This window comes from Magallana gigas, chromosome 1, assembly GCF_963853765.1.
Source record: "Magallana gigas chromosome 1, xbMagGiga1.1, whole genome shotgun sequence".
NCBI lineage: Eukaryota > Metazoa > Mollusca > Bivalvia > Ostreida > Ostreidae > Magallana > Magallana gigas.
Window position 1 is genome coordinate 10,694,392 of NC_088853.1, and position 26,151 is coordinate 10,720,542.

Sequence of the window (26,151 nt, forward strand, 5' to 3'; positions counted from 1 at the left end):
CCAGGAAGCCTTCTACCAAAATTGCGAAATTCATGGCCTCTGGTTCAGGGGTTCAGGCTCTAGGGTGGGACTAATATGGCCATATAGTAAAAATGTATTTAATCTTAGAAAATCTTCCTCTGTACTCCCATTTATATTTGCTAAAAACTAAATGCATGATTATTATGTCCATTAGGCCTTCTACTTAAATGGATAAATTCATGACCCCTGGGTCAGGGGTTTAGGCTCTAGGGTGGGGCCAATATGACCATATAGTTAATATGTATTAAATCTTAGAAGATGTTCTTCTCTACTCCCATTAATATTTTTAAAAAACTAAATGCATGGTTATGATGACCATGAGGCACTCTACCAAAATTGTGAATTTCATGACCCCTGAGTCATGGGTGTAGGCTCTAGGGTGGGGCCAATATGGCCATAAAGTAAAAATGTATTAAATCTTAGAAAATCTTCATCTCTACTCCCATATATATTTGTTAAAAACTAAATGCATGATTATGATATCCATGAGGCCCTCTACCAAAATTGCGAAATTCATGACCCCTGGGTCATGGGTTCAGGGTGTGGCCAATATGGCCATATAGTAAAAATGTATTAAATCTTATAAAATCTTCTCAACTTCCATATATATATATATATATATATATATATATATATATATATATATATATATATATATATATATATATATATATATTTGATAGAAACTTAATGCCTTGTTACAATGTCAATGACGCCCTCTACCAAAATTGTAAAATTCATGACCCCTCTGGTAGGGGTTCAGGCTCTATGGTTGGGGCCAATATGGCCATATTGTAAAAATGTTTTGAATCTTAAAAAATCTTCTCTACTCCCAAAGATGTGGGCAAAAAACTGAATAAATTGTTATGATATCCACTAACTCCTCTACCTAAATTGTGAAATTCATGGCCTCTGGGTCAGGGGTTCAGGACATGAGGTGGGGGGGGGGGGTGGCAATATAGTGTTAATGCAACTAATGTTTAAAAATTTTCTTCTCTATTCTCACAAATCTGTATTAAAAACTGACTTATAATTATGTTAACCAGGAAGTCCTCTACTAAAATTTTAATTTTCATTTCCCCTGGAGTATTAGTTTTGACTCTAGGGCAGGGCCAAAATGGATGTATAGGTGTTAATGCATATAATGTTAAAAAATTATCTTCTTTACTCCCACACACCTGAAAGGAAAACTGAATTCATGATTTTGTAGACCAGATCTTTAAGTTTTTTGCCAAAATTATAGGTCTCATTGTTCTTTCTGAAAGATTTCAGGCAGGAAGGTGGTCGTCATTACAAATTTATAATTTTTCTACTCCAGAATGAAACGTAATTAAATGCATATATGAGACCCCTCAACAAGTTTGTGTATGGGTTATATGCTACTCAGGAGACCGTTAAGGCCAATTGGCCTCTTGTTTCAATAAGGAATATGAGAATGAGTTGAAAAATGAAAAGACAAAAATATATACTCTGACTTTTTATACCCTCCGCAAACAAAGTTTGGGCGGGGGGGGGGGGATATATTCATCACCTTGTCCGTCCATCCGTCTGTCTGTCTGTGCAATCGTGTCCGGTCCATATCTTTCTTATGGAGAAACATTGGAAGTTCTTACTTCACACAAAGATTGCTTATAACCTAAGGGTATGTCATGACCTTGATCCAAGGTCATTCGGTCAATGTCATTGGCAGAAAAAATGCAAAATTCGTGTCCGGTCCATATCTTTCTTATAAAGAAACATTGGAAGAATTTACTTGAACTTGACCCAAGTTCATTCGGGAAAGGTCAAGGTCACTGGCAGAAAAACAACAAAATTCGTGTCCGGTCCATATCTTTCTTGTGGGGAAAGTTTTTACACAACGATTGCTTATGATCTAAGGGTGTGTCATGACTCGACCCAAGGTCTTTTGGGACAGGTCAAGGTCACTAGCAGAGAAATAACCAAATTCGTTTCCGGTCCATATCTTACGGGGAAACAGTGGAAGGTTTTACTTCACTCAAAGATTGCTTATGACCTAAGGGTGTGTCATGACCCAAGGTCATTTGGGCAAGGCTAAGGTCACTGGCAGAAAAAGTGCAAAATGCGTGTCCGGTCCATATCTTCCTTATTGAGAAGCATTGAATGCTCTTACTTCACACAAATATTGCTTCAAAAATGCTTAATTCTGTCTGTGTCATGTCTCGTATTAATGGAAATATTAGAAGCTAAAAATTTGACACAAAGCTTGCCTGTCTCGGGCCACAAAAAAACTATTTTTAAACTCCCATCCCCGTCTCTCTGAAAATGGCCTGCCCCGATGAATTTTTTAGGAAAAAAAATGTGGAATAAAAAATCGGGCTCAGTATACAAATAATTCAAAATGATAAATATTAAATGCTGCTTGACCTGTGGATTTCGTTTGATTCGAGTCATGGTTGTCAACGGAAGGATGCAAATGTCCTCATGCATTAACAGTTAACTTGAAATAAAATGGAATTAAAGGAGAGATATTGGTTTGTTTACTCCCATTAGCATTAACAGTTTTCAAAAATAGAGCAGTTGTTATTTATAGAAAATGGACAGTGAAACAGATTCATCCAATATTTTCTTTAATAGCAAAAATTCACGCGTTATGATTTTTAGCTCACCAGAACCAAAGGTTCAAGTGAGCTTTTCTGATCACCCGTTGTTTGTCTGTGAACTTTTCACATTTTCCACTTCTCCTCAAAAACCACTGGGTCAAATTTAACCAAATTTGGTACAAAGCATTCTTATGGAAAGGGGATGATGAATTGTCAAAATAATGGCCCCAGCCGTTTTCAAAAGGGAGATAATTGCGAAACAGTAGGTATAGGTGCGTGTCTTTAAAAATCTTCTTCTCAAGAACCACTGCACCAGAAATGCCAATTTTTACACAAAAGCTTGTATATATAGTGAAAATATTAAATTGTAAAAGTCGTGACCCTCTGACCAAAACTAAGGCCCCAGGCGGGGTTTAAAGTTTAACATAGAAATACATAGGAAAAAGTTTTTAAAAATCTTCTACTCAAGAACCACTGTACCAGAAATGCCAATTTTTACACAAAAGCTTGTATATATAGTGAAGATTCTAAGTTGTAAAAATCGTGACCCCCGGACCAAAACTGTGTTCCCAGGCGGGGTTCAAATTTTAACATAGAAATACATAGGAAAATGTTTAAAAAATCTTCTTCACAAAAACCACTGCACCAGAAATGCCAATTTTTACACAAAAGCTTGCATATATAGAGAATATTCTAAATTGTAAAAACTTGACCCCCGGACCAAAACTGTGGCCCCAGGCGGGGTTCAAAATTTAACATAGAAATTCATAGAATTTTTTTTTACATGACTTTTGTTCAATTTATTCAATTGAATTGTGCACCAAAAAAACCCAACTGTGTCTCCCTGATTTTTGGCAACTCATTGCATAAGTATATTAGGTTGTTTAATCAAGAAATGACGGATGAATAAGATAAGGTGTATAAATTCACTAAATATTATTATAGTTTATCGCTTACATTTTATTTGGATACCGTGCCCGATAAAAAAAAACACATGTAAATTTATTTGTTATCGGGCACGGTCCCCAAAATAAATATAAGCGATAAATTTATCTTGGGATTTTGCTGCAATATAGAAGCTAGTTTGGTTGAGCATTATAGATACGACAGATCAACGCACGTGGTGTGGATTTATTTGTAAACAACCATACCATAGATAATCTTGTTTCACACAGGAATTAAATTTTTTAAAAAGTATGTATTATTATCATTAGGGAAACGTTGTTAATGTGTTTCCCTCGTATACAAATGATGAACCCGTAAAATTTGCTAAGAGTGTTTAAAGCAGAAAGAAAATAATTTATTTTTGAACTTTGAAATTTCTTTCGATTTTTGTAACCATGATGAGTTATGATTCATTGTATTACAAATGCATCACTATGTATTTTATAAGGAAATATACTGAGTATACAATCACATGGTGATGTTAAAATTGCATATAAAACTAGAGACGAGCTCGTTGCAAGCAACGATTAGGTTTTCCGTCGTAGCTGCGTCATACTTGTGACGTATTACAAAAAATTGATAGCAGACCATAGTACAATATTAGATGTGTAAACACTGAGAAACAAAGTATTATATTTCTGTGACTGCGTAGATTTTACGGTGATAGAGAATTCGTCTGGATCTGCATCTGTCGTGTGCAGTACGAATCGGGTGAGGGAATGTTGGCGTAAAGTGTATAAGGTAAAAGGTTGTGGCGCGCTGTGGGCCGTAAGCTAAAAGGAAGGGCAGGTTTGCCGTATTGCCGAAGGTCCACCAGTATACAGTTCCAGAGAAATAAACAGGCAATTGATGCAGGATTCCACATTATTGGACGAGACTCAACGATGGCAACATTATAACAATTTAACACACAGACATGTTACAAACAAGACGGATATGGCCAGAAGTGACCTCCGGACTGAGGACTCTGAGAGACTCGGATGTGGCCGGGGGTGGCCGCCGTATTCCAGACTGCGCATTGACAATTGTACATAACTATTTATAAGAATCTTAAAAATGAGTATAAATTGCAATTGACAGGTAATGATATAAGTAAGCTGGTTGAAAGGTTCACAGATATAAAATAATTAAATAAACTCAATGAGTCTTTGATGTCCAAGAAATGAAAATCTGATAATTGCACAATGTTGTTTTCAGAGATTAACAGTCCTTGAGACATGACACTCTGTCTCTTTGAAATCACATATAAAGTCTGAAAAGTATCAATCACTGAATAAAAAAAGTAACTATGTAAGAACTAAACTGTGAGAAAAAATTACGAAACAGATGTTGAATTTTACAAGTAAAGTAAAAAAAAAATTATAATTGAACAGTGCATTTTGCACGATGATACTACATGTTTATAAGCAAATACAGATCTTGACACGTTGTCTCTAGTTTGATTCGCCGCATCTCTTAGTATATATGCGGAGATCCTGGAAATTTTTCAAGGGGTTTTGAAGAATAATTTTGTATTTCGAGGAGGGGGAACATGCGCGGATCAGAAAATTTTTCTTGGGTGGGGGTTGAAAAGTCAGACGGTTATCCTTGATCTTCTCGAAGGTCGTTCAGAATATCTCTCTTACATGCATCCTGATTCACAGTCCTTATGCAATGATTTCGCCAGTTCACTATTTTCTCACATGACAAGTCTACATCATGTTGAATTTCCTCTTTCACATTAGCTTCACAGTGGACACCTTTAAGGCACTGAGCAATTTCAGTGGTGACATTTTTCATTTGGTGACAAGATGAGCAGGTCTCTGAATGTTCATGATCGCAAGGGGAATCAGATAAAGCATATTGCATGCAATGCTCAATGCATGTGCTTTTTGTGATAAGGTGTGTCTTGAAATCATTCTTCAGATGCAATTTTACAGCTTGTAATTGATTCTTAAAGTCCTTCATTTTTAACTCATCAAGTCCTAATTCAGATAGTTTTTCCACTGCTTTCTCAATGATGGATATTCCTGATTCTCCTTCACTGGCAAGGTTGTCAATACCATGTAAAGATTTCATCTGTGATGCTGCACACACTTTCACTATCTTATATAATGTGGCTCTTGATGGAGGTACAATATCATTGTCCTGGCAATATGCAACATATGCGGTGATGAGTCTTGATGCAATCATTGTACGGATTACTTTAGGTATTTTGACTTCCAATCCTGACGATAGCTTCAAGTGTTTGGAACCAAAACCCACTGTATGGAGGTACATAGGAGCTGATATGAACTCTATAAAATGCTGAATTTTTCCTTTGATATTCTGAATCGAACAATTTTTGGTGGAGCAACATAATGCCCAGGCCAGTAGGTATCTGCATGTTTTCTTGCCATATCAGTTTGGTGGATTGTCATACCCTCAATCATTTTCAACAATTTGGCTTTGCTATATTTATTGGCAATGAGGAAAAGAATCTGAGTTCTACTTGTATGGTCTGCTGCCTTCTTATATGCTTCAACTACCGTATCCGTCATTGAATCTTGTTGGGATACCACTGAGCTGCTTCTGTAGCTGCAGACTACTTCGTCAACTAGATCTTGACCTTGACCAGGAGCTATGATGTCACAAATAAATTCAAAAGCAGCTTTTGCATGACGCACATAGTATGCTCTGGTTGAGTACTGCAAGTCCTGCAGAGGTTGGCTTGCTTGTGAGCGAAGGAACTCCAGGTGGCCATTTGTCAGCATTTGCATGGCATCATTGTACCTCTCCCTTGAAGACTTTTGAATATCTGACCAATTTGATGCAGCAGTGGACTGAGACAAATGCAATGCTTCGCTGTCTGACATATTGATGTCTGTAAAAAAATAAAATGACATTTTTATAGAGGGTAAGTTTGAGACAAAAATAAACTAGGTGTACTGTGAGCAAGCTCACAAATGATACCCCCACAAATAAAATAAAAGAACACAAGTACACATGTATTACTCATTTGGAAAGTCAGGACAGGCAATCTTTGCGTCAAGATTTTGCTTTTACTTCTAATAATTATTCATTACAAAATATGGCCTAGACAGGAACTATGCATTTTTTTTACAATGACCTTGAATATGCATAAATAACCTAGGGTCAAAATCATGACATACCCTCAAGTCACAAGCAATCTTTATGTAAGGTAGGAACTTTCAACATTTATCAATAAGAAAGGTAAAGAGCAAACACAAATTATGAAATTTTTCTTCTAATGAAAAATTGGATGAACATCATGACACACCTTTAGATCACGGGCAATCTTTGTGTGAAGTAGTAAGTTCTACAGTTTCTTGATAAGAAAGATATAGACCGGACAAGAATTACGCTTATTTTTCTTCCTGTGACCTTGAACTTCACCAAATGAGCTTGGTTAAAATTCATAATAAAGTCTCAGGTCATAAACAATCTATGTGTGAAATAATAACTTTCAATGTTTCTCCATAAGAAAAATATGGACCGGACACGATTGCACAGACACACAGACAGAGGGACAAGGTGATTCCTATGTACCCCTAACTTTTTTGTGGGGGGTATAACGACACTAACTCATGGATTTATGTTTAAATTGAACAGCTTATTTCAAAAAAATATACAGACTGTATATATATATTACATGTATATACATGTATTACATCTTTGAGGGTTTACTGCACATGAGGGGATTTTTTGTTTAACAATACATTGACAGTACAGAATATTTTCTTTTCGCATTGAATAAATAAATCTTTTGAGACAAATTTATAAGGTTAATGACTAACAAAGACAATATAACAGTTAAAAATAGGAGAGAATATCTTATCAAAGCTTTCAACGAGAAGCCCATGGGCCTTATCGGTCCCCTGAGTAACTGCAGTGTGGCTTTTGCAATGTATATTCATGTGCATTATAATTACAGGGCTATTAATGAAATCATTTTCAAATATTCTGGGATTGTTTAATCCAGTAAACTTTTTAAATTCTAAAAATTATTTTAAAAAATTGTAGCATAACATACAGTGACATAATTAAACAAATCTTAAGTACAAAAAATAATCCGGTGAAATTACACCACCCTACCCTATATAATCATAAGAGCGCTGCCCTAACACTTAAACCCCTGACCATGGGGCCACGAAATTCATAATTTTGAAAGAAGCACTCTTCCTCATCATAACAATGTACATAATTCATCGAATTAATACAAAGGATTGACAGTGGAGAAGATTTTCAAAAAATCGCTGCAATCATTTATAGTCCCTACCTAACACCAGAACCCCTGACCCAGGGGCCATGAACTTCACAATTTTGTAAGAGTCACTCTTGGACTGTCTCATCATCACTATGTACTTATAGTTCATCTGCTTTATATTCAGGATCAAAGAAGAAGATTTTTTAAAAATCAATGCATTTTACTATATAATGCTTAGAGCCCCGCCCTAACAGCAGAACCCCTGACCCAGGGGCCATGAATTTCACAATTTTGGAAGAGGTATTCTTCCTCATCATAACTATATACTTAGTTCGTTGGCTAGGAGCAGAGGAGAAGATTTTCAAAGAATTAATGTATTTTTACTATATACACATGTTATCATTAGAGCCCCGCCCTAACACCAGAACCCCTGACCCAGGGGTCATGAACAATTTTGGAAGAGGCGTTCTTCTTCATCATAACTATGTAGTTAGTTCAGGGTTGTCTCTAAAAATTGAAGTAGAAGGAAGAAATAAATCAAAGGCCTGAAGGGCCACAATGGCGTCGAGTTAAAGTTAATTTGAAGAATAAAAATCTAAATAATTTTTTTTAAAAGTCAAAATAATCTCGACTATAACAAAAATGCATATATTTTTTATTTGTGTTATTTATGGTTCTCCTTCATTGATCAAATGTACACTTCGGTACTGTAGATTTAAAAAAAATCCTGAAAACAAAGTATGATTTTGTAACTCTTAGTAATGTGTGTACTTATAATGAGACCAACTTTTCTTGTTGTTTGCTGGAGATTATTTTTATAAAAATTGAGTTGGGCGGTCAATTTAACAAAAATGAAATTTAATATAGATTTTACGCAGTCAACTAAAATAATAGAAATATTAAAATTAAGTGTGATTTTTTTTAATATTTTCAAAAATCATTCTGATTTGGTTATTGACCATTCATTTAGAAATTGGTATCAATTATACTTACTTTTTAAAAACAAATATAAAGACAAATACATTAGTCAACTTTCAAAAATAATTTTAAAAAATTATGTTTTTTATCACATAACTAATTAAATTACAATTCATTACAAATTGACTCACCTAATTCTTAAAAAAAAATTGAATGTTAATTAAAAAACTAAGTTTAGAAATATCTTAGGAGTTAAATTTTTTTTATAGATTTTTTTCTCTTTATTCATATAGAATTAAATAAATTATTTAAATTATGATTGTGTTTCATTCTATATATTGTAATTTGTATACTGCTGATAAACACACTTTCTCTTACTATCAATTTGATTTAAAATTCACATGGGTCCAAATGACACGGGCCGAAAAGATCAGGGGTAGATAAAAGAAAGACACCCATTCACGTTGTTTACAAAGTGAAAGTACTTCACTAGTTGGTTAAAAATAACTTTTGGTTATAGATATACTTATCGCTCAATGTAGGAAGTTTTGTTTCTAAAAGATCAAACTTTAGTGCATTGTCAATATTCGATATGGATACAAAATAATCTGTTTTGCAGGCTGGTATATTTCATAACCAAATTGAGTATGTAGGCCAACTATCGCATGTGTCTCCGTGCAAGTGTATTCGTCCGCTGAAACCCAGACATATTGTTTACAATAAAATATGAACATTTTCAAAGACATCAACCATTTCGTATCTGCCAACTCGTTTTGTTGACGTACAGCTCTGCTCGAAGTTGAAGTATGTCATCTATTTTTCTTCAAACACATAAGAAAACTTTGCACTCATTTGAGTTGTTTGGCTCCTTAAAAAATTTGCAAACTTCCGGACGTACGATCCCTAGATGGCTTTCGAGCTTCGCTCGACGCCATAAAAAGGAGAAGGGGGGTCTAGGAGTGTAGCTTATAGCTACATTGTGTTTGAAATGCAATAATAGCTGGGTAATTACGTCATTATAGGCAGGTATATACCCCACCCCTCTCTCCGGTCTTAGGTACAGCCCTGTTAGTTCATTGGTTTCAGAGAAGAAGCTAAAAATGTTCAAAAGTTTACGACCGATGAATGACGACCGACGAACAACAGCCGATGATGGACATAAACAGATAGAAATAGGTCACCTGAGTAACTCACGTGACCTAAAAATGTGATGCAAAATCATCTTTAGATTGAGTATACAGTTTCAAGTTATGTTTAATACCTTATGTGGTGTATTCCTACAATTTATATGATAGCTGTTTATGTTCACATCTTTTAGTGTATATTTTTTTTTCCATTTGTCAATTACATGTATGTACACAGGATTTCTCCAACTGATGCATCTGCACAAATCAATGAAGTATCTAGCGTTTTTGTTTATAGTTCATTATGATTCAGGACATTCTGCATATTGTGTATTTATTGTACAAGTATCATTATATGACTTCTAAGGGCCCAAATTGGAATATATTCATCTTGTCTAATTATAATATATAATTATAATTACAATAATAATAATAATGAAACATGTCATCTGATTAGTCTAAACAGTCAATTAATATGACCTGAACTAAAATCCATGATGTAACTGAATATATTCTGATGTCAGCTACACAATGAAGAACACATTAGCAGATACATATTTTTTTTCGGGGGGGGGGGGGGGGGGGTCCGAGTCATTCTTAATATTTTCAATAATTATGCTGTGTGAATTTAATACATTTTAATTTTCCAACTCTATCTGACTTTGAGTGTTTTATGGAAACTACCATGTCCAATCTAAAAATGAGCTTTACATCAGACAAACTTTATAATGTTGAGCCCTGCATTTCCATATCATTTAAAAGAATTATAACCTATTTAAATAAGTCAAAAGTAGCTTCTAACACAACCAACACCTATCCCTTTATTTAATTAGGATGCACATCATTACTGAAAAGTACAATGTTAAATATGATGTATCAAGAATTACTACAGTTTTTATACATACACTCACCATCAGCATGGTCAATTTGGTTGGACTGAGATAATGGAACATTGTCTGGATCAACTAAAAAATTAAAGTATTAATCTTATAATTATACCATCACTAAAATGTTTTAACATATAAAAAATACAACATTAGCTTTAATTATTTATCCTTTTACAGAGCTGACAAATATCTATCAAATATGCTTCATTTTCAATGTTCCTTCCTATTATAAATCTACATAAGTAGTGTAAAAGGCTTAGGAAAAACTATTATTGTTTAATACCATGTTTTATTGATTTTAATATTTGCATGTAATTAAACCATACCATTGACATATAGGCAACTTTGCAAATCATCAGTTGGGTGTAATGGTGGATTACTCATTTGTTGAACTCTGTCTATAAAAAAAAAAGCCTTGTATAGTAGTAATCATTTGATTACTTATATAGTATTAATTTAACTATTATAAATGTATAACATGTATAACAAGTTCATATAAATGTACCGGGTATATAGCTTGATAAGATGAACATGTTTTACCATGCAGTACCGGTTACTTTCAGATAAGCCTTTTTGATTCATAAATTTTAAATACTTTCTTATCTCATGTATTTGCTTTGTATATTGTTAAAAGTTGTTATAGTTTTTTCCCTTAGAAAATCATGGATCCATCCCTACTGTCACTGTCATAAAATGTCATACTTAATCAATATTTGAAAATAATTACCTCTGATTTCTTCCACAATTTGTTCACCAAGACTCAGGTCTGCTTTGTGTTTAGAAACACATGTTCTGCATACAGCTTTAAATAAAACCAAAAACATAAAGATCTTATCATCTTGATCATTCTTATTTATTTGGACACTGGAGTATTTAATAATTATGATAATGTCCAATTAACTATGATTAACTAAGCAAAATGTAATGCAAAAAAAAAACATCTTGAGACTAAGTAGACAATCAAAAATGACTGAGTTATGAATGGACCAGAAACAACATATAACCTAAGGTAAAAATTTAAATCATGAGATTTTGTTATACCTGCTTATAATATAATTATGTAAATTTATGAATAACAAATAACAATGGACCCTAACATATAGTACATAGACATAATATAAATAGGTCAATACATACACTCAGCCTATGCATGGAACTTTTGAAAAATATGTAAATGCAAGGAAACAATTCTTAAAAATATAATACCTTCGCCTATGGGAACTGAGAGTTGAAGACGCAGCCATAGTTCTCTACTCATTACTGGGGTGATGCCTCTGTCTGGCTTTGATTTTGAATTTCCATGAAATGGATGTGTACATGATCGTTTGCTTCGCCTCCAATACACACCAAGAAAATCCCTGTGAAACTTGCAAATTTTTTGGTCTAGATGGGCTTCAGTAATAACATTCACACCAGCTCTGCACAGGATGAAATAACTATCTGGCAGGTCTATGCCTTTAGAGTTCGCATTCAGGTATCTTAAATGGTGATATGTTGTTTTCACGCAGTCTTTTAAATTATATATCACATTATTGTTACAATCTGTCGCTGTGCCAAAGCAACACCCACCAAACGACATTTTCCCTCCATGTAAACAATAGGTGTTTTCCCCCTTCACTTACTGAAGAGTTTACAAAGGGAGATAATTTCATAACATTTTTCACTGATTTTCAAAATTGGATATCTTGTAAATTACAGTAAAGCCAACAAATTCCTTTGAAACAATGGTAAACAAAATAATTTTGATTTATATAAACAAATTAAAAATAATATTTATCCGTTGTATCAGACATATAGCTATTCAGAATTCGGATACATTAAAGTCCAGGTATTCACTCTATTTAAACAAGAGGCCCATGGGCCACATCGCTCACCTGAGGAACAATAGGTATGATACAATCAGCTCAATGGAGTCATAATACAAACTATCTGGACAATGTACAATAATAAATGTAGATCCTGTATAAATAAAATCCATTTTCCCCTGGATATTCTTATGTTTATAATCATTAGTCCCTTTTCTAACAGGATGATTTTATAGTCATATCATATGTTGAGTATTGCAGTTCTCAAAAAGATCCCTAACAATAGTTTAAATATGGGATATAAACGTACATCAAACTCTGAACCTTCTCGTGAGCCTGGGGCTAAAGTCTTGACAATTATAAAGAATCATCTGGCTGAATAGTTTCTGAGAAGATTTTTAAAGATTTACCCTATATATTCCTTTGTTAAACTTTGACCCCCCCTCCCCCATTGTGGCCCCACCCTACCCCTGGGGATCATTATTTTCACAACTTTGAATCTACACTACCTGAGGATGCTTTCACACAAGTTTCAGCTTTCCTGGCTGATTAGTTTCTGAAAAGAAGATTTATAAAGATTTACTCTGTTTATTCCTATGTAAAACATCGACCTCCCATTGTGGCCCAAACCTACCCCCAGGGGTCATGATTTTCACAAATTTGAATCTACACTACCTGAGGATGCTTCCACACAAGTTTCAGTTTTCCTGGCTGGTTTCTGAGAAGATTTTTAAAGATTTACTGTATATAATTCTATGTTAATCTTCGATCCCCCATTGTGCCCCCACCCTACCCCCGGGGATCATGATTTTTACAACTTTAAATTTACACTACCTGAGGATGCATCCACACAAGTGTCAGCTTTCCTGGCTGATTAGTTTCTGAGAAGAAGATTTTTAATGATTTACTGTATATATTCCTATGTAAAACTTTGATCCCCCATTGTGGCCCCACCCCACCCCCAGGGGTCATGATTTTCACAACTTTGAATCTACACTACCTGAGGATGCTTCCACACAAGTCTCAGCTTTCCTGGCCGATTAGTTTGTGAGAAGAAGATTTTTAAAGATTTACTTTTTATATTCATATGTTAAACTTCGACCCCCCATTGTGGCCCCACCCTACCCCCGGGGGTCATGATTGTCACAACTTTGAATCTACACTACCTGAGTATGCTTCCACACAAGTTTCAGCTTTCCTGGCCGATTAGTTTCTGAGTAGAAGATTTTTTAAGATTTACTCTATATATTCATTTGTTAAACTTCGACCCCCCCCCCCCTATTGTGGCCCCACCCTCAGGTGAGCTAAAAGGTTAAGTTCAATAAGTTGGTTTCTGGAAGAACAGACTTTGAAATTTTCGTAATAAATATTGACAAATTGTTTACTTTTTTAATCTTTAGCTTTTAAGATCTGTGTACAAACATAGAATTGTGAGCAAATCTCTTGCTTGAATCTTGCTTATAATTCGAAGCTTTACACTCAAATATGGTTAGTAAATAGATATTGTAGGGTAACAATTAAACACAAGAAACATGCACTAAATGTATAACAAATAATTTAAAGAACACAATTTATTTTTTCATGAAATGAATCATATATATACATGTATATACCTACATATTTCCGTCAGCGATATCAAACTCTATTTAAACTGAATAAACTCGAGAAAATGCCGAGCATCTCAACAAAACCTATTGCATTAATTTACCATTACGCAAAATATAATGCCAAATTACCGATAGACTGAATTGTATTTCAGTACCCCTACATCAGATTTTGCTTAATTTGCGCAGGTAAACAGTTAACTGTTTGATTTACCGAAGTCTCTGTTTGATTTGATACGTAAAAATCACGAAATACAGACGATAGTTCCCAGGTTACAAAGCATAACAAGAGGCCCATGGGCCACATCGCTCACCTGAACAGCAGTTCCTTGTAACATTACATTTCGTAGCATATGCTTTTTCTATTTTAAACATTGAACCCCTTTCTGGGGACCCAGTAATGGTCCGAGGTTTATGGTTGGCTTGAACAACATAAATAGTAAAATAGGAATGAAAATGTGTAGCACTGCGGTGGGACCGCACGTACACAACCTGAATAACTGAACGTAGAAGAGTTCCACTTCAAGAGGAATAACTCTCAGACTGTACAGAACATTAAGAAAGATAACCCTTGGTTCCACTACATTAGAGTTTACACAATTTGAGGATCCTTGCATAGTAATCTCACAAACTGTAGCATTATAGTTCTCGAGAAGAACTTTTTAAAAACAGTTTCAATATATCTTTCTATGTTAAACTTTGAACCCCTTTTGGGGCCACAGTATTAGTCCAGTGCTAAAGTTTTAATTATTTGGAATCTACATTATTTAAGGATGCTTGCATAGTTATTTCACAAGCTGAAGCATTATAGTTCCCTAGAAAAAGATTTTTCAACATTTTCCCTCTATATTTCTATGCTAAACTTTGAACACCTCTTGGGGCCCCAGTATTAGATTGAGGTCACGGCTTTTATAATTTTCAATCTACACTATTTGAGGGTGCTTACGTAGTTATCTGACAAATTGATGCATTGTAGTTCTCGAAAAGAAGATTTTTAAACATTTTCCATATATACCGGTACTTCTACATTTAACTTTAAACCCATATTGGGTCCCTAGTATTAGTCCAGGGGTCACTATTTTAAAACTGTCGAACCTTCATTATCCAAGATTGTATGCATGATAGTAATCTCACAAATTGAAGCATTGTAGTTCTCGAGAAGATTTTTTAACCTGTTACCTTTATATTTCTATAATAAACTTTGACACCATCTTGGGGTCCCATTATTGGTCCGGGGGTCCCGATTTTACGAATTAGGAATCTACATAAGCGAAGGATGCATGCATAGATATTCCACTAACTAAAACATTGTAGTTCTTGAGAAGAAAATTTTTAAACTTTTCCTTTGTTTTTTAAAATGTCTAAATTTTGAACCCCTCCTGGTGCCCATCAATTGTCCGGGAGTTACAATTTTTTGAATCTACATTATTTAAGGATGTACATGTATGCATAGTAATATCCCAAACAGTTGCACGATGGTTCTTGAGAAGATTTTAAAACATTTTCCTATATATGTTAAAATCTAAACCCCTCCTGGGGCCCCACTTTTGTTCGGGGGTCACGATTTTTACAATCTTCACTATATATACAACCTTTTGTGTATGTATTGGCATTTTTGGTGAAGTGGTTCTTGAGAAGAAAATTTTTAAACATTTTTCATATGTAGTTCTATGTTAAATTTTGATCCCCGCCTGGGGCCCCAGTTTTGGTCCGAGGGTCACGATTTTTACAATTTAGAATCTTCATTATACATACAAGCTTTTGTGTAAATATTGGCATTTCTGGTGCAGTGGTTCTTGAGAAGAAGATTTTTTAAACATTTTCCTATGTATTTCTATGTTAAACTTTGAACCCCGCCTGGGGCCCCAGTTTTGGTCTGAGGGTCACGATTTTTACAATTTAGAATCTTCACTATATATACAAGCTTTTGTGTAAATATTGGCATTTCTGGTGCAGTGGTTCTTGAGAAGAAGATTTTTTAAACATTTTCCTATGTATTTCTATGTTAAACTTTGAACCCCGCCTGGGGCCCCAGTTTTGGTCCGAGGGTCACGATTTTTACAATTTAGAATCTTCAATATATATACAAGCTTTTGTGTAAATATTGGCATTTCTGGTGCAGTGGTTCTTGAGAAGAAGATTTTTTAAACATTTTCCTATGTATTTCTATGTTAAACTTTGAACCCCGCCTGGGGCCCCAGTTTTGGTCCGAGGGTCACGATTTTTACAATTTAGAATCTTCACTATATATACAAGCTTTTGTGTAAATATTGGCATTCCTGGTGCAGTGGTTCTTGAGAAGAAGATTTTTTAAACATTTTCCTATGTATTTCTATGTTAAACTTTGAAACCCGATTGGGGCCCCAGTTTTGGTCCGAGGGTCACGATTTTTACAATTTAGAATCTTCACTATGTATACAAGCTTTTGTGTAAATATTGGCATTTCTGGTGCAGTGGTTCTTGAGAAGAAGATTTTTAAAGACATGCACCCTATACTCACTGTTTCGCAATTATCTCCCTTTTGAAAAGGGCTGTGCCCTTTATTTTAACAATTTATAATCCCCTTTCCATAAGGATGCTTTGTACCAAATTTGGTTAAATTTGGCCCAGTGGTTTTTGAGAAGAAGTTGAAAATGTGAAAAGTTTACAGACGGACGGACAGACAGACAGACGGACGGACGGACGGACGGACGACGGACAACGGGTGATCAGAAAAGCTCACTTGAACCTTCGGTTCAGGTGAGCTAAAAAATGAAAACGAAACGAAAATCAGAACTAGCTAACACCAACGCCATGTGTGAAAACGGTCAACGCATTGAAATATTTAGCCTTAATTTACTTCACAAAATCGGCACCAATATATTTTGCATGTTTCAAAAATTTCCCTTCATACGCAAACGGTTGCATAGCAAGCAAATTCATCATAGTCAGATCGACCCTTTTTCGTATAATGTCATGGCTGCTTTAAACAAAGAGCCTCGTTTTAGAAGTATGGAATACGAGTCTTGGTAAAATGGGTATGCAAACCCGGGCCGTGGCAAAATAAAAGCCGGGGCAGATCGGCAATCGTCAATTTCAAATACGCATTATTTTGCAGCAATATTTACAGCGAATACAAATATACTGGTCCATCAAATATCCCGAAATTTTAATGAGATTGGCAGATTAATACCTGCCAATCTTTTGTTTTGCTCAGGCCAAGTCTTGCCTACCCATTTTATCGTATGCCGAGCCCGAAGCTATTAAACTGATTGAAACACGCCTTTCCTTTATTATTATTTTCGTAATAACTCAGATTTGAAACAGAATTAGCACTTAATTTTTGCAATTTATATTTTCCTTCCCATAAGGATACTTTATGCTAAACTACGTTGAATTGAACTCGGTAGTTCTTGAGAAGAAGATTTTTAAAAATGCACCCCCTTTTTCTACAGTTTCAAGGTTTTCTCCGCTTTGAATACAGATCGGACTTTTATTTCTGCAATTTATATTCGCCCTCTCATAAGGATGCTTTGTGCCAAATTTGGTTGAAATTGGATAAGCGGTTTTAGAGAAGAAGTTCAAAATGTAAAAAGTTTACAGACGGACAGACAGACGGACGGACAGACGGACGACGGACAAAATGTGATCATAAATAGCTCACTTGAGCTTTCAGCCCAGGAGAGCTAAAAATCTACTGGGATTCCCCCAAAGAACCACACGGTGAACAAAATAATGGTTTTTATGGATAGTTATAATTGTTTACTCTTTAAAGACAAGAAAAGTACATGAATTTTTTGTGTTCATTGATATTATGTGAGTGGTTGTAAAAGTTTCATTTTGTACTCAATTTTAGCCTACTGGGGAGAGCTAAAAATAGATTTGGGGATATCTTAAATAGGAGGGTACATCCATCCTTTATCTTTTTACTACAAATATTTATGATCATCCTCTTTAAGATAATATAAATGTAAATGTCATTTTTTAAAGTGTCTTGGATAATATTTTTTTACTTTTGCATGGTTTTCTCGTAGACTCCCTCTTAAGAAACTATAAAAAAAGAACAGCTACATTATAAACAATTGCTCTTATTCTTTAAGAAGGTGTTGATACTGTCGCTGTTGATACTGTTAAAACTATTGTTATAACATATGCACTCACATTTTCAATGCTATCATTTTCATTTACAACTGAAATCAAACAGCTTATTTCAAAACAACGATCAAAACAATAGTACTACTGAATGCATTTTCAATAATATATATGACAGTTTAAAAACATATTGTAAGTGAATCAAAACACTTTGAACTTTATTATACAATGTTTATATTTTTTTTAAAGAATCACCTCCGCTGAGATTCGATAACGTGTTTCAAATGTATGGTGTTTTTTCCATTTTGGAAATGTAAGCAGCATTAGAGCTTTTGAGCCCCTAAATTGTACTGAACATGTCCACAATTACACCTGATCATGCTATTTTCTGAATTGGCATTAGCTCCTGCTCTTGTCAACTCTTGAACTACGTTTCGATGTCCGTTTATACATGCAAACATTAGTGGCATGCGACCTCCATCTCCTAGATGGACATCAGCCCCAGCTTTGATAAGTTCTTTTACTATATCCAAACGTCCTTCTTTACATGCAGCTATAAGAGGTTTTTTATCTTTTTCACCTAAGTTGACATCAGCCCCCGCTTTTATCAATTTTTTAACTACACCAATTGATCCCTTGTAGCATGCAGTTGTTAATGGCGTCATTTGTTTATCTTTTAAATTTACATCTGCCTTTGCTTTAATCAATTCTTCCAGTACACTTGTATTTTTTCTAATGCATGCAACTGTAAGTGGTGTGTTATTGGCATCAATTTGATTGACATCTGCTCCATTTTTTATAAGTTCTTTAACTATACCCAAGTGTCCACAAAAACATGCAATCGTAAGTGGAGTTTTCTCTTTATCTTTCAAATTGACATCAGCTCCCGATCGTATCAATTCTTCCACAATGCTTAATTGTTTTGTGTAACATGCAGCGGTAAGTATTGTTTTGTCTCCATCTTCTAAATTTAAAGCAGCACCGGCTTGTATCAATTCTTTAACTATATCAAGGTTTCCTTCTTCACATGCAGCTACCAGTGGTGCACGATTCCCATCACTAAGATTGACGTCAACTCCTTCCTTTATTAACTCATCAACTATATCTAAGTGTCCATGCTGACATGCAGCTGTTAGAGGCGTTTTATCTTTGTCATTTAAATTCACATCAGCACCTGCTTTTGTCAACTCCTGGACTATATTTAAATACCCCTTACAACAAGCAATGATAAGCGGTGTCTCATATCTATCGGTAAGATTGACATAAGCACCCGATTTTATCAACTCTTTTACTACTTTTAAATTTCCTTGTTGACAAGCACTTGTTAATGGGGTTTTATCGGTATTTTTCGGATTAAGGTCAGCACCAGCTTTGATCAATTCTCCAACTATTCTGACATCTCCCCGAAAACATGCTACTGTAAGTGGCGTTTCCTTGGCATTTCTTTGATTTACATCAGCCTTCGCTTCAATCAGTTCTTGAATTATTTCAAACTGTCCTTCAGCACATGCAGCTATCAGAGGAGTTTTATCTTCATCTTTTAAATTGACATCAGCACCCGCTCTGATTAATTCTTTAACGACATTCAAAACTCCACTACAACATGCAATGATAAGTGGTGTACTATGTTTATCTTTCATATTGACATTGGCCCCCGAGCGAATCAATGTTTTGACTACTTTCAAGTGTTTTCCTTTGCATGCAGTTGTGAGTGGTGTTTTATCACCATCATTGAAATTGACATCAGCTCCAGCTGCAATCAATTCTTTTATTATGCATATATGCCCTGTTTCACACGCAGTTGTTAGAGGAGTTTTGTCGAAATCTTTGAGATTGAAATCTGCCCCTAATTCTAACAGTTTTTTAACAATGCTTAAACGTTTCCGATAACACGCGGTCGTAAGTGGAGTTTTCTCTTTATCTTTCAAATTGACATTAGCTCCCGATTTTATCAAATATTCAACAATGTTCGAATGATTTGTGAAACATGCAGCGGTAAGTATTGTCTTATCTCCATCTTCTTGATTCACATTCGCTCCTCCTTTAATCAACTCCTTCACTACATTTTGATGTCCCATAAAACATGCAGCTGTCAATGGTAAACGAACTCCATCTCTTAGATTTACTTTAGCTTTTGCTTTTATCAATTCTCTAACAATACCATGCTGTCCTTCTGTGCATGCAACTGTAAGAGGTGTTTTATCGGTATCTTTTAAATTGACATTAGCACCCGCTTCAATCAACAGTTCGGCTATAATCAAATGGCCCCCATAGCATGCAGTTGTTAGGGGTGTTTTGTGTGTATCCTTCAGATTAACATCAGCCCCTGATTCTATTAAAGTCTGAACAATTTGTATATGACCCTCATAACATGATATTGTTAGAGGTGTTTTATCACCAATCCTGAGGTTAACATCAGCTTTATATGATATTAGTTCTTTGGCTATAATCAAATGGTTCCATTTACACGCTACTGTAAGTGGGGTTTCTTTTCCATCTCCTAGATTGACACTAGCCCCCGCATGAATCAGTTCTTTAACTATATCAGCATATCCTTCCTCACATGCAGCTGTAAGAGGGGTTTGTATTTCGTCTCTAAGATTGACTTCTACCCCTGATTTTACAAGAATATTAACAACATCTAAGTATCCTTCACGGCATGCAGTTGTTAACGGTGTTTTATCACCGTCTCTTAGATTCACGTTTGCGCCAGCACTTATTAATTCCTTAACCACGTAAAATTTTCCAGTAAAGCACGCAGCCGTTAATGGTGTTATAACCCCGACTTTAAGATTAACATCCACGCCAGCCTGAATATAGTCGTTAACAATGCTTGTAGTTCCATCAAAGCAAGCGGTTGGTAGCGATACATTTTGTCCATCTTTAAGATAGGCATCAGACCCCGTTTTTATAAGCAATTTTACAACGTCTAAATGTCTTTTTTGACATGCAACCATAAGAGGCGTTTTTTTTTCTTCTCTTCGATAGATATCAGCCCCTGCTTTTATAAGCACTTCAACCACTTTCAAATGACCTTCTTGACACGAAGCGATAAGAGGTGTTTTAGTACAGTTCTGATCATCGACGTCGGCCCCATTTTTAATCAACTCTTCAACTACATTAACATGTCCATTTTGAGATGCACTAAGAACTGACTGGTACATGGTTTGTTGCTGATTAGCACCAGCTTTTAACAACTCTTTCGCAATTTCTAAATGTCCTAAGGAACACGCAATTTCCAATGGAAATCTGCTGTCATACTGTCTACCATAGTATATTTTTTCGTTTAAAACATCCTTATTCATGTATTTCAGCAGTATCTTGACGACTCCCAAATCACCACTGTGGCAACCAATGCAAAGCAGGCGATATTGTTCAGCAATTACCGGTTCACTATAAATGTCAATCTCTGATTTATTATCTTTTTCATTAGTTGTGGTGTCATCGTTTGTGTCATTTTCAGTTTCTGATGAACCTGACATGCCAGAATCACATTCTTCACTTTTATTACCATGTGTTGCATTTATGTCTGATTTGACACAACATATGATGCACTGCAAACACGACATGCATGTACTTTTTGATAAAATGTTAACAAGTCCGCACATTGCACAGTCATATACATCAATTTCTTCTTCAGTGATATTGTTTTGGTTGTGGATTTTATTGTAGGAGGTTTGAAAAAGATCTTCTACGGTCTTATTTTCTTTCATAACGCGATCTAATATATACTGCAATAGTTGATTATGTCCAAAATATATCACCCAGCTAATGGTCCTAACGCTGTTTTTCACATGACAACCGATTAATTTTTTATCTGACAGAAGACTGTGGATGTTGAAATAATCTCCCAAGTTGAATCCATGACCTTCGGACTGAGATTGACTTCTTTGTGGATTTAATTGAAATGTTTCTTTCAGTTCCGACAAGAATATCTTATACAGTTCTTTATAAGTCATCTGTTCAATCATATCAATAAAAGCCCGCATTACTGACGGGTGTTTCAAAGCATCATTTCCGAATACTGTGTACAGGTCCCCATTTTTTGCGTCTATGAGCAAGCGTTCGCCGAGTTTAGCACATTGGGGCTCTTCCAGAATTATACACAAATCAATTGCTTCCTTTTGTCCTTCAGTTTCTTCGTTGCGTTCATCTTTAAATGAATTTTTATCATCTTTAGCTTTTTCTGGGTGTAAAGATACTTTAATATAATTTGCAATATATTCACTACTCATGAATCGTAACATCAACTCAGGAAACTTATTACCAAAATGGTATGCAGTGATTTCAAACATGGAGTCGTGAATAAAATTAAACTCCGTTTCACATTGTCTTGTGTATGTCCCTTCCAATTCTTTCAACGCATCAATTAATCCAAAACTTTCTACAGAACTACTCACATTGCATTCCTTAAGAAAGGTGCATGTCTTTTCATTTAAATTGCCATTGCTTTCATTTTCTAGTATGTTACTGGACAATTTGTTTTGATAAGCCATCAGTAGCACAAGCGATGCATAATGAACTGTTTTTCTTGTTTTCATTTCATCAAAGATCTCAAGAATACATGGTATTGGTGAAGTAAAGAATCGTGGTCCATAAACTCTATACTTTGGTTCAGTGAACAGTTTGCATAGCAATGGAAACATGTTAGATGATGATGCAAGATCTTCAGAAGTAAATATTTTTACATTCAATTGATATTGTTGAAGTAATTTATGTTTGTCTTCATTATTAAGAGCATGATCTTTGCTGTGTAGCAAAACAACATTCTCATTTTTGAACAGAAAACTGTTTGCTGACATTTTATTTCGATAAACTACCTCTCTACATGTCAATAGAATTTTGGTTTCTGGCATCTCAGGATCAGTAATTCTATCTTGATACTGATTTAAAACGTCAAACTTCGTCAAGTCTAATCCAAAGATGCCTAGAGCGTCATCTACGACAAACACTTGTCGGCTGTGAGGATCGCAATAAGTTTCAAGGTCTCGTATATCTTTAATCGGTATAATTTCATACTCTTTTTCTTTTTGGAGTTGAATAGCAATATGGTGAACAGTTGCCGATTTACCTGATCCTTGGACACCAACGAACGTTACATATGGTCGGCTTGTAACTTTTTCTAGCATTGATTTAAAGTTGTGAAATGGTAGAAAAAGTTTATCATCTTCGTTCCATTTGGATATGGTTCGTTTATGCAACTCTAAAAGAAAAAAAATACAACATGATTTTTTTTTTCAATTATGCTTAATATAAATGAATGCCCTGCTTTAAAAGGCTCGTCACTTTTTCTTGATATCATTGAAAAGGTTCTGACATTTTTGAAATCACTTGAATCATTCAGTTGATTTATTGCAACTGGTCTTCGTACGTCATCATGCGTTAACAATGTTAACTTCTAAAAAAAAACTACAAGGCTACGCAGCACAGTTAGGTCTGAAATTTGGAGGATGGACTTATTTTGATAAATTTTGAACTCGTGCATAATCATCAGATGTGTTATTTATCCTAAATAAAATCTACTAATGGTAATTGATTACATGGTGGGTTTGATTTCTTGTTAAGGAGAGTTAATTATCCCCTCGCGCAACTTGTTGTGAAGGGGATATAGCATCGCTACCGCGCGTGTGTGTGTTCGTATGTATGTGTGTATGTATGTATGTGTGTGTGTGTGCACTCCATTTCAATTTTCTAGTAAATTGATAAAAAAACCTTCCAATAGAATTTCCTCAACCTTTGTACAAATATGCCTCATTGTAAAAGATTAAAACAAATGCAATGTCATATTAATTGGTCAAATTTTTATGCAAAAACTTAGATAAAATTACATCATTGTAAAGGAGGGGGGGGGGGGCATACATTATGACAAAATTCGTTCAAAACTAAAAAATATTTATCATAGATTGCACACTTCTGTAAAATAAAAAATGCATGTGCCTTTCCAAACCATTAATACTATTACAAATTAGTATTTCATTAAATCAATGTCATAATCAATTTTGTATACGAGTTATCAATCGAAATTTCTGAGTAAGAGTTATCAATCTTCCGCTTCACTTCTTTGAAAGCAAAGTGAAAGTACGCAGTTCAAATGTATCACACCGGTAATCGGCCAATCAAAATGAACTTAGTCAATTGTAGTTCCGTATATACTTCAGAATTATTTTTCTCCCTGACTGCATTTTTACATTTTCCTTTACTCAGTTTTAAAACAGTTGTACCACTGAGTAGGATATTTCATGTATTTTGTTAGGTGATGATCTTTTTTCACAGGGACTACTTCTTTCAGGGCACATGCAGCAGCTTCCTGGGGAGTGTGCAGTCTGTTTACATACAAATGGAAAACACGTGGTTTTGAGGATAGACCTGTTTGGAGCTAGATATTTTGAGAAAATGCAGTATCGCTTGCCCTTTTTATGGTGTTAGCTGATGAGATAGGTAACAAATAACATTTCCTCCGAATATTTTGTCATGAAGAATACAAACTGATTAAAGTGCTATAAAGTGAAAACAATTACCGGTGTGATACCTTGAATCAACAACTTGATATTTTTTGGATTTAGATCTAGTACAGGTAAAGAAAATGTAGTTTTTGCAGTAATGAAGGGTTAGTAGAATGTGGTCTTCTCATTAACATAACTATATATTGCTAAATAATGCATCCCTACACACAATAACTCATGTCGCGAGGGGATGCTCCGCTTAGCGGTGCCCTTGTGAAATATCAAACCCGTCAATGTGTAATAATAATCATAATTTACTTATTTTTAATGAAAACATTTAATGTCGTTTGGTTTCGATGCGCTCCCTTCCCACGTTTGTATTGATCCGTGCCGCGTCGACTATTTTCAGTGCTAGCAAAATGGCAGGCGTGGATGACATGTAAACAGGAGCGGGGATTTGTTATGAAGTGATACGATGCGTGGGGATGTCGAAGTATACAGGATAGATGGTAAGTTTTGACAAATCATTTCATAAACTAAGGCAAACAATATGATACGGAATGTAAATCCAGTAATGTGTGCTGTAATCAAAAACTGATGTAGGGATGTGTGTTTTCAACATGTTGTAAATAATCATAAAGTTCTAATAACGTTCTAGGAGGCCATTTTTATTTTTCACTAAAGAGTTATTGCAAAAATAATTTGAGGGGCCAGCCCCTTTTTCTTAAAATCAAACGAAAGTCCTAGTTAATCTGAACAACTTTTGCATTAAATGTTTTAACAAAATATTTACACATTAAAAGCTAGGGCCGAAATTGTGCGAAAATTTCGCCTTGCGCATTTTTCAGAATATCAAATAAATAGGATCATCTACAGACATTCATCTACTATCTCTGAAAGTTTCACGTTTCTATCACAATTAGTTTTTGGGAAGTTACGTGGACAAAATGGTCCTTAAAAATTCACTTAATCCTCAAAATCTCAAAGCGGATGTGACGTCATCAGCCAGAAATTTTATAATATCAAGTAAGTTTGATGCTTAATACGTCCTGTAAATTTCATGCAAATCGGTCGAGTAGTTCACAAGAAATAGCGTTCGAAAAAAGTCAGAAAAAAAAATAAATAAAAACTAGAGCAAAGCTCGTTGCAAAGCAAAAAATGGGTCTTCCGTTAGTGTCCAGAGTAAAGCTAGAAGTTCCTGTGAGAAGCAGAGATCTAACTACAAGGGAATTTTTTTTTTTTTTTAAATCGAATAATTCTTAGTAAGACTTAACAATATCTGAATGATTTCAAGAACGAGTTAACAAAAACCTTTACAATTTCAAAAACGACATAATTAAAAAAGTCCGGATGTTTAAGTACGAATTAACAATATCCGAATTATTTTTGGTACAAGTTAATTTAACTTTGAACATAACACTATTTTTTAACCAAAAACGTGGAATCAAAATTTCTGGAAGACTTTTTTTTAAATCCCCATATTTTTGTAAGGCTTTGTCCGATTTTAAAACGGATTGCAGTTTTTAAAATTAAGCTTAATAAAAGCTCCTTTGTTGCTTTATGATTAATATCAAACTAGTGGTCAG

At 34.8% G+C, this 26,151-nt stretch overlaps 1 protein-coding gene and 1 long non-coding RNA gene across 2 annotated transcripts; both read right to left on the reverse strand.

The window, feature by feature from the left end:
* Positions 1-10,972: 10,972 nt before the first annotated feature.
* On the reverse strand, positions 10,973-11,986 carry LOC136273654 (uncharacterized). The gene is made up of 3 exons (XR_010711842.1): positions 11,849-11,986; positions 11,370-11,444; positions 10,973-11,040 (listed from the first exon to the last, which is right to left on the reverse strand). It is a non-coding gene; the product is annotated as an uncharacterized lncRNA (long non-coding RNA).
* A 6,086-nt stretch (positions 11,987-18,072) lies between these two features.
* Positions 18,073-21,604, reverse strand: LOC136275559 (ankyrin repeat domain-containing protein 50-like). Its single transcript, XM_066085097.1, has 3 exons — positions 21,193-21,604; positions 18,940-20,736; positions 18,073-18,080 (listed from the first exon to the last, which is right to left on the reverse strand). Exons 1-3 carry the CDS (start codon positions 21,602-21,604, stop codon positions 18,073-18,075), a joined length of 2,217 nt encoding a protein of 738 aa, XP_065941169.1.
* Positions 21,605-26,151: the final 4,547 nt, after the last annotated feature.

Excerpts from the sequence above, each read along its gene's own strand:
- LOC136275559 (XM_066085097.1), bottom strand. The coding sequence starts at position 21,604 with ATGTCAGGTTCATCAGAAACTGAAAATGACACAAACGATGACACCACA. Across the intron at positions 20,737-21,192 it reads CGACGTCGATGATCAGAACT|GGGTAGAAGTCAATCTTAGA; the intron begins GTACTAAAACAC and ends TTGTAAAATCAG.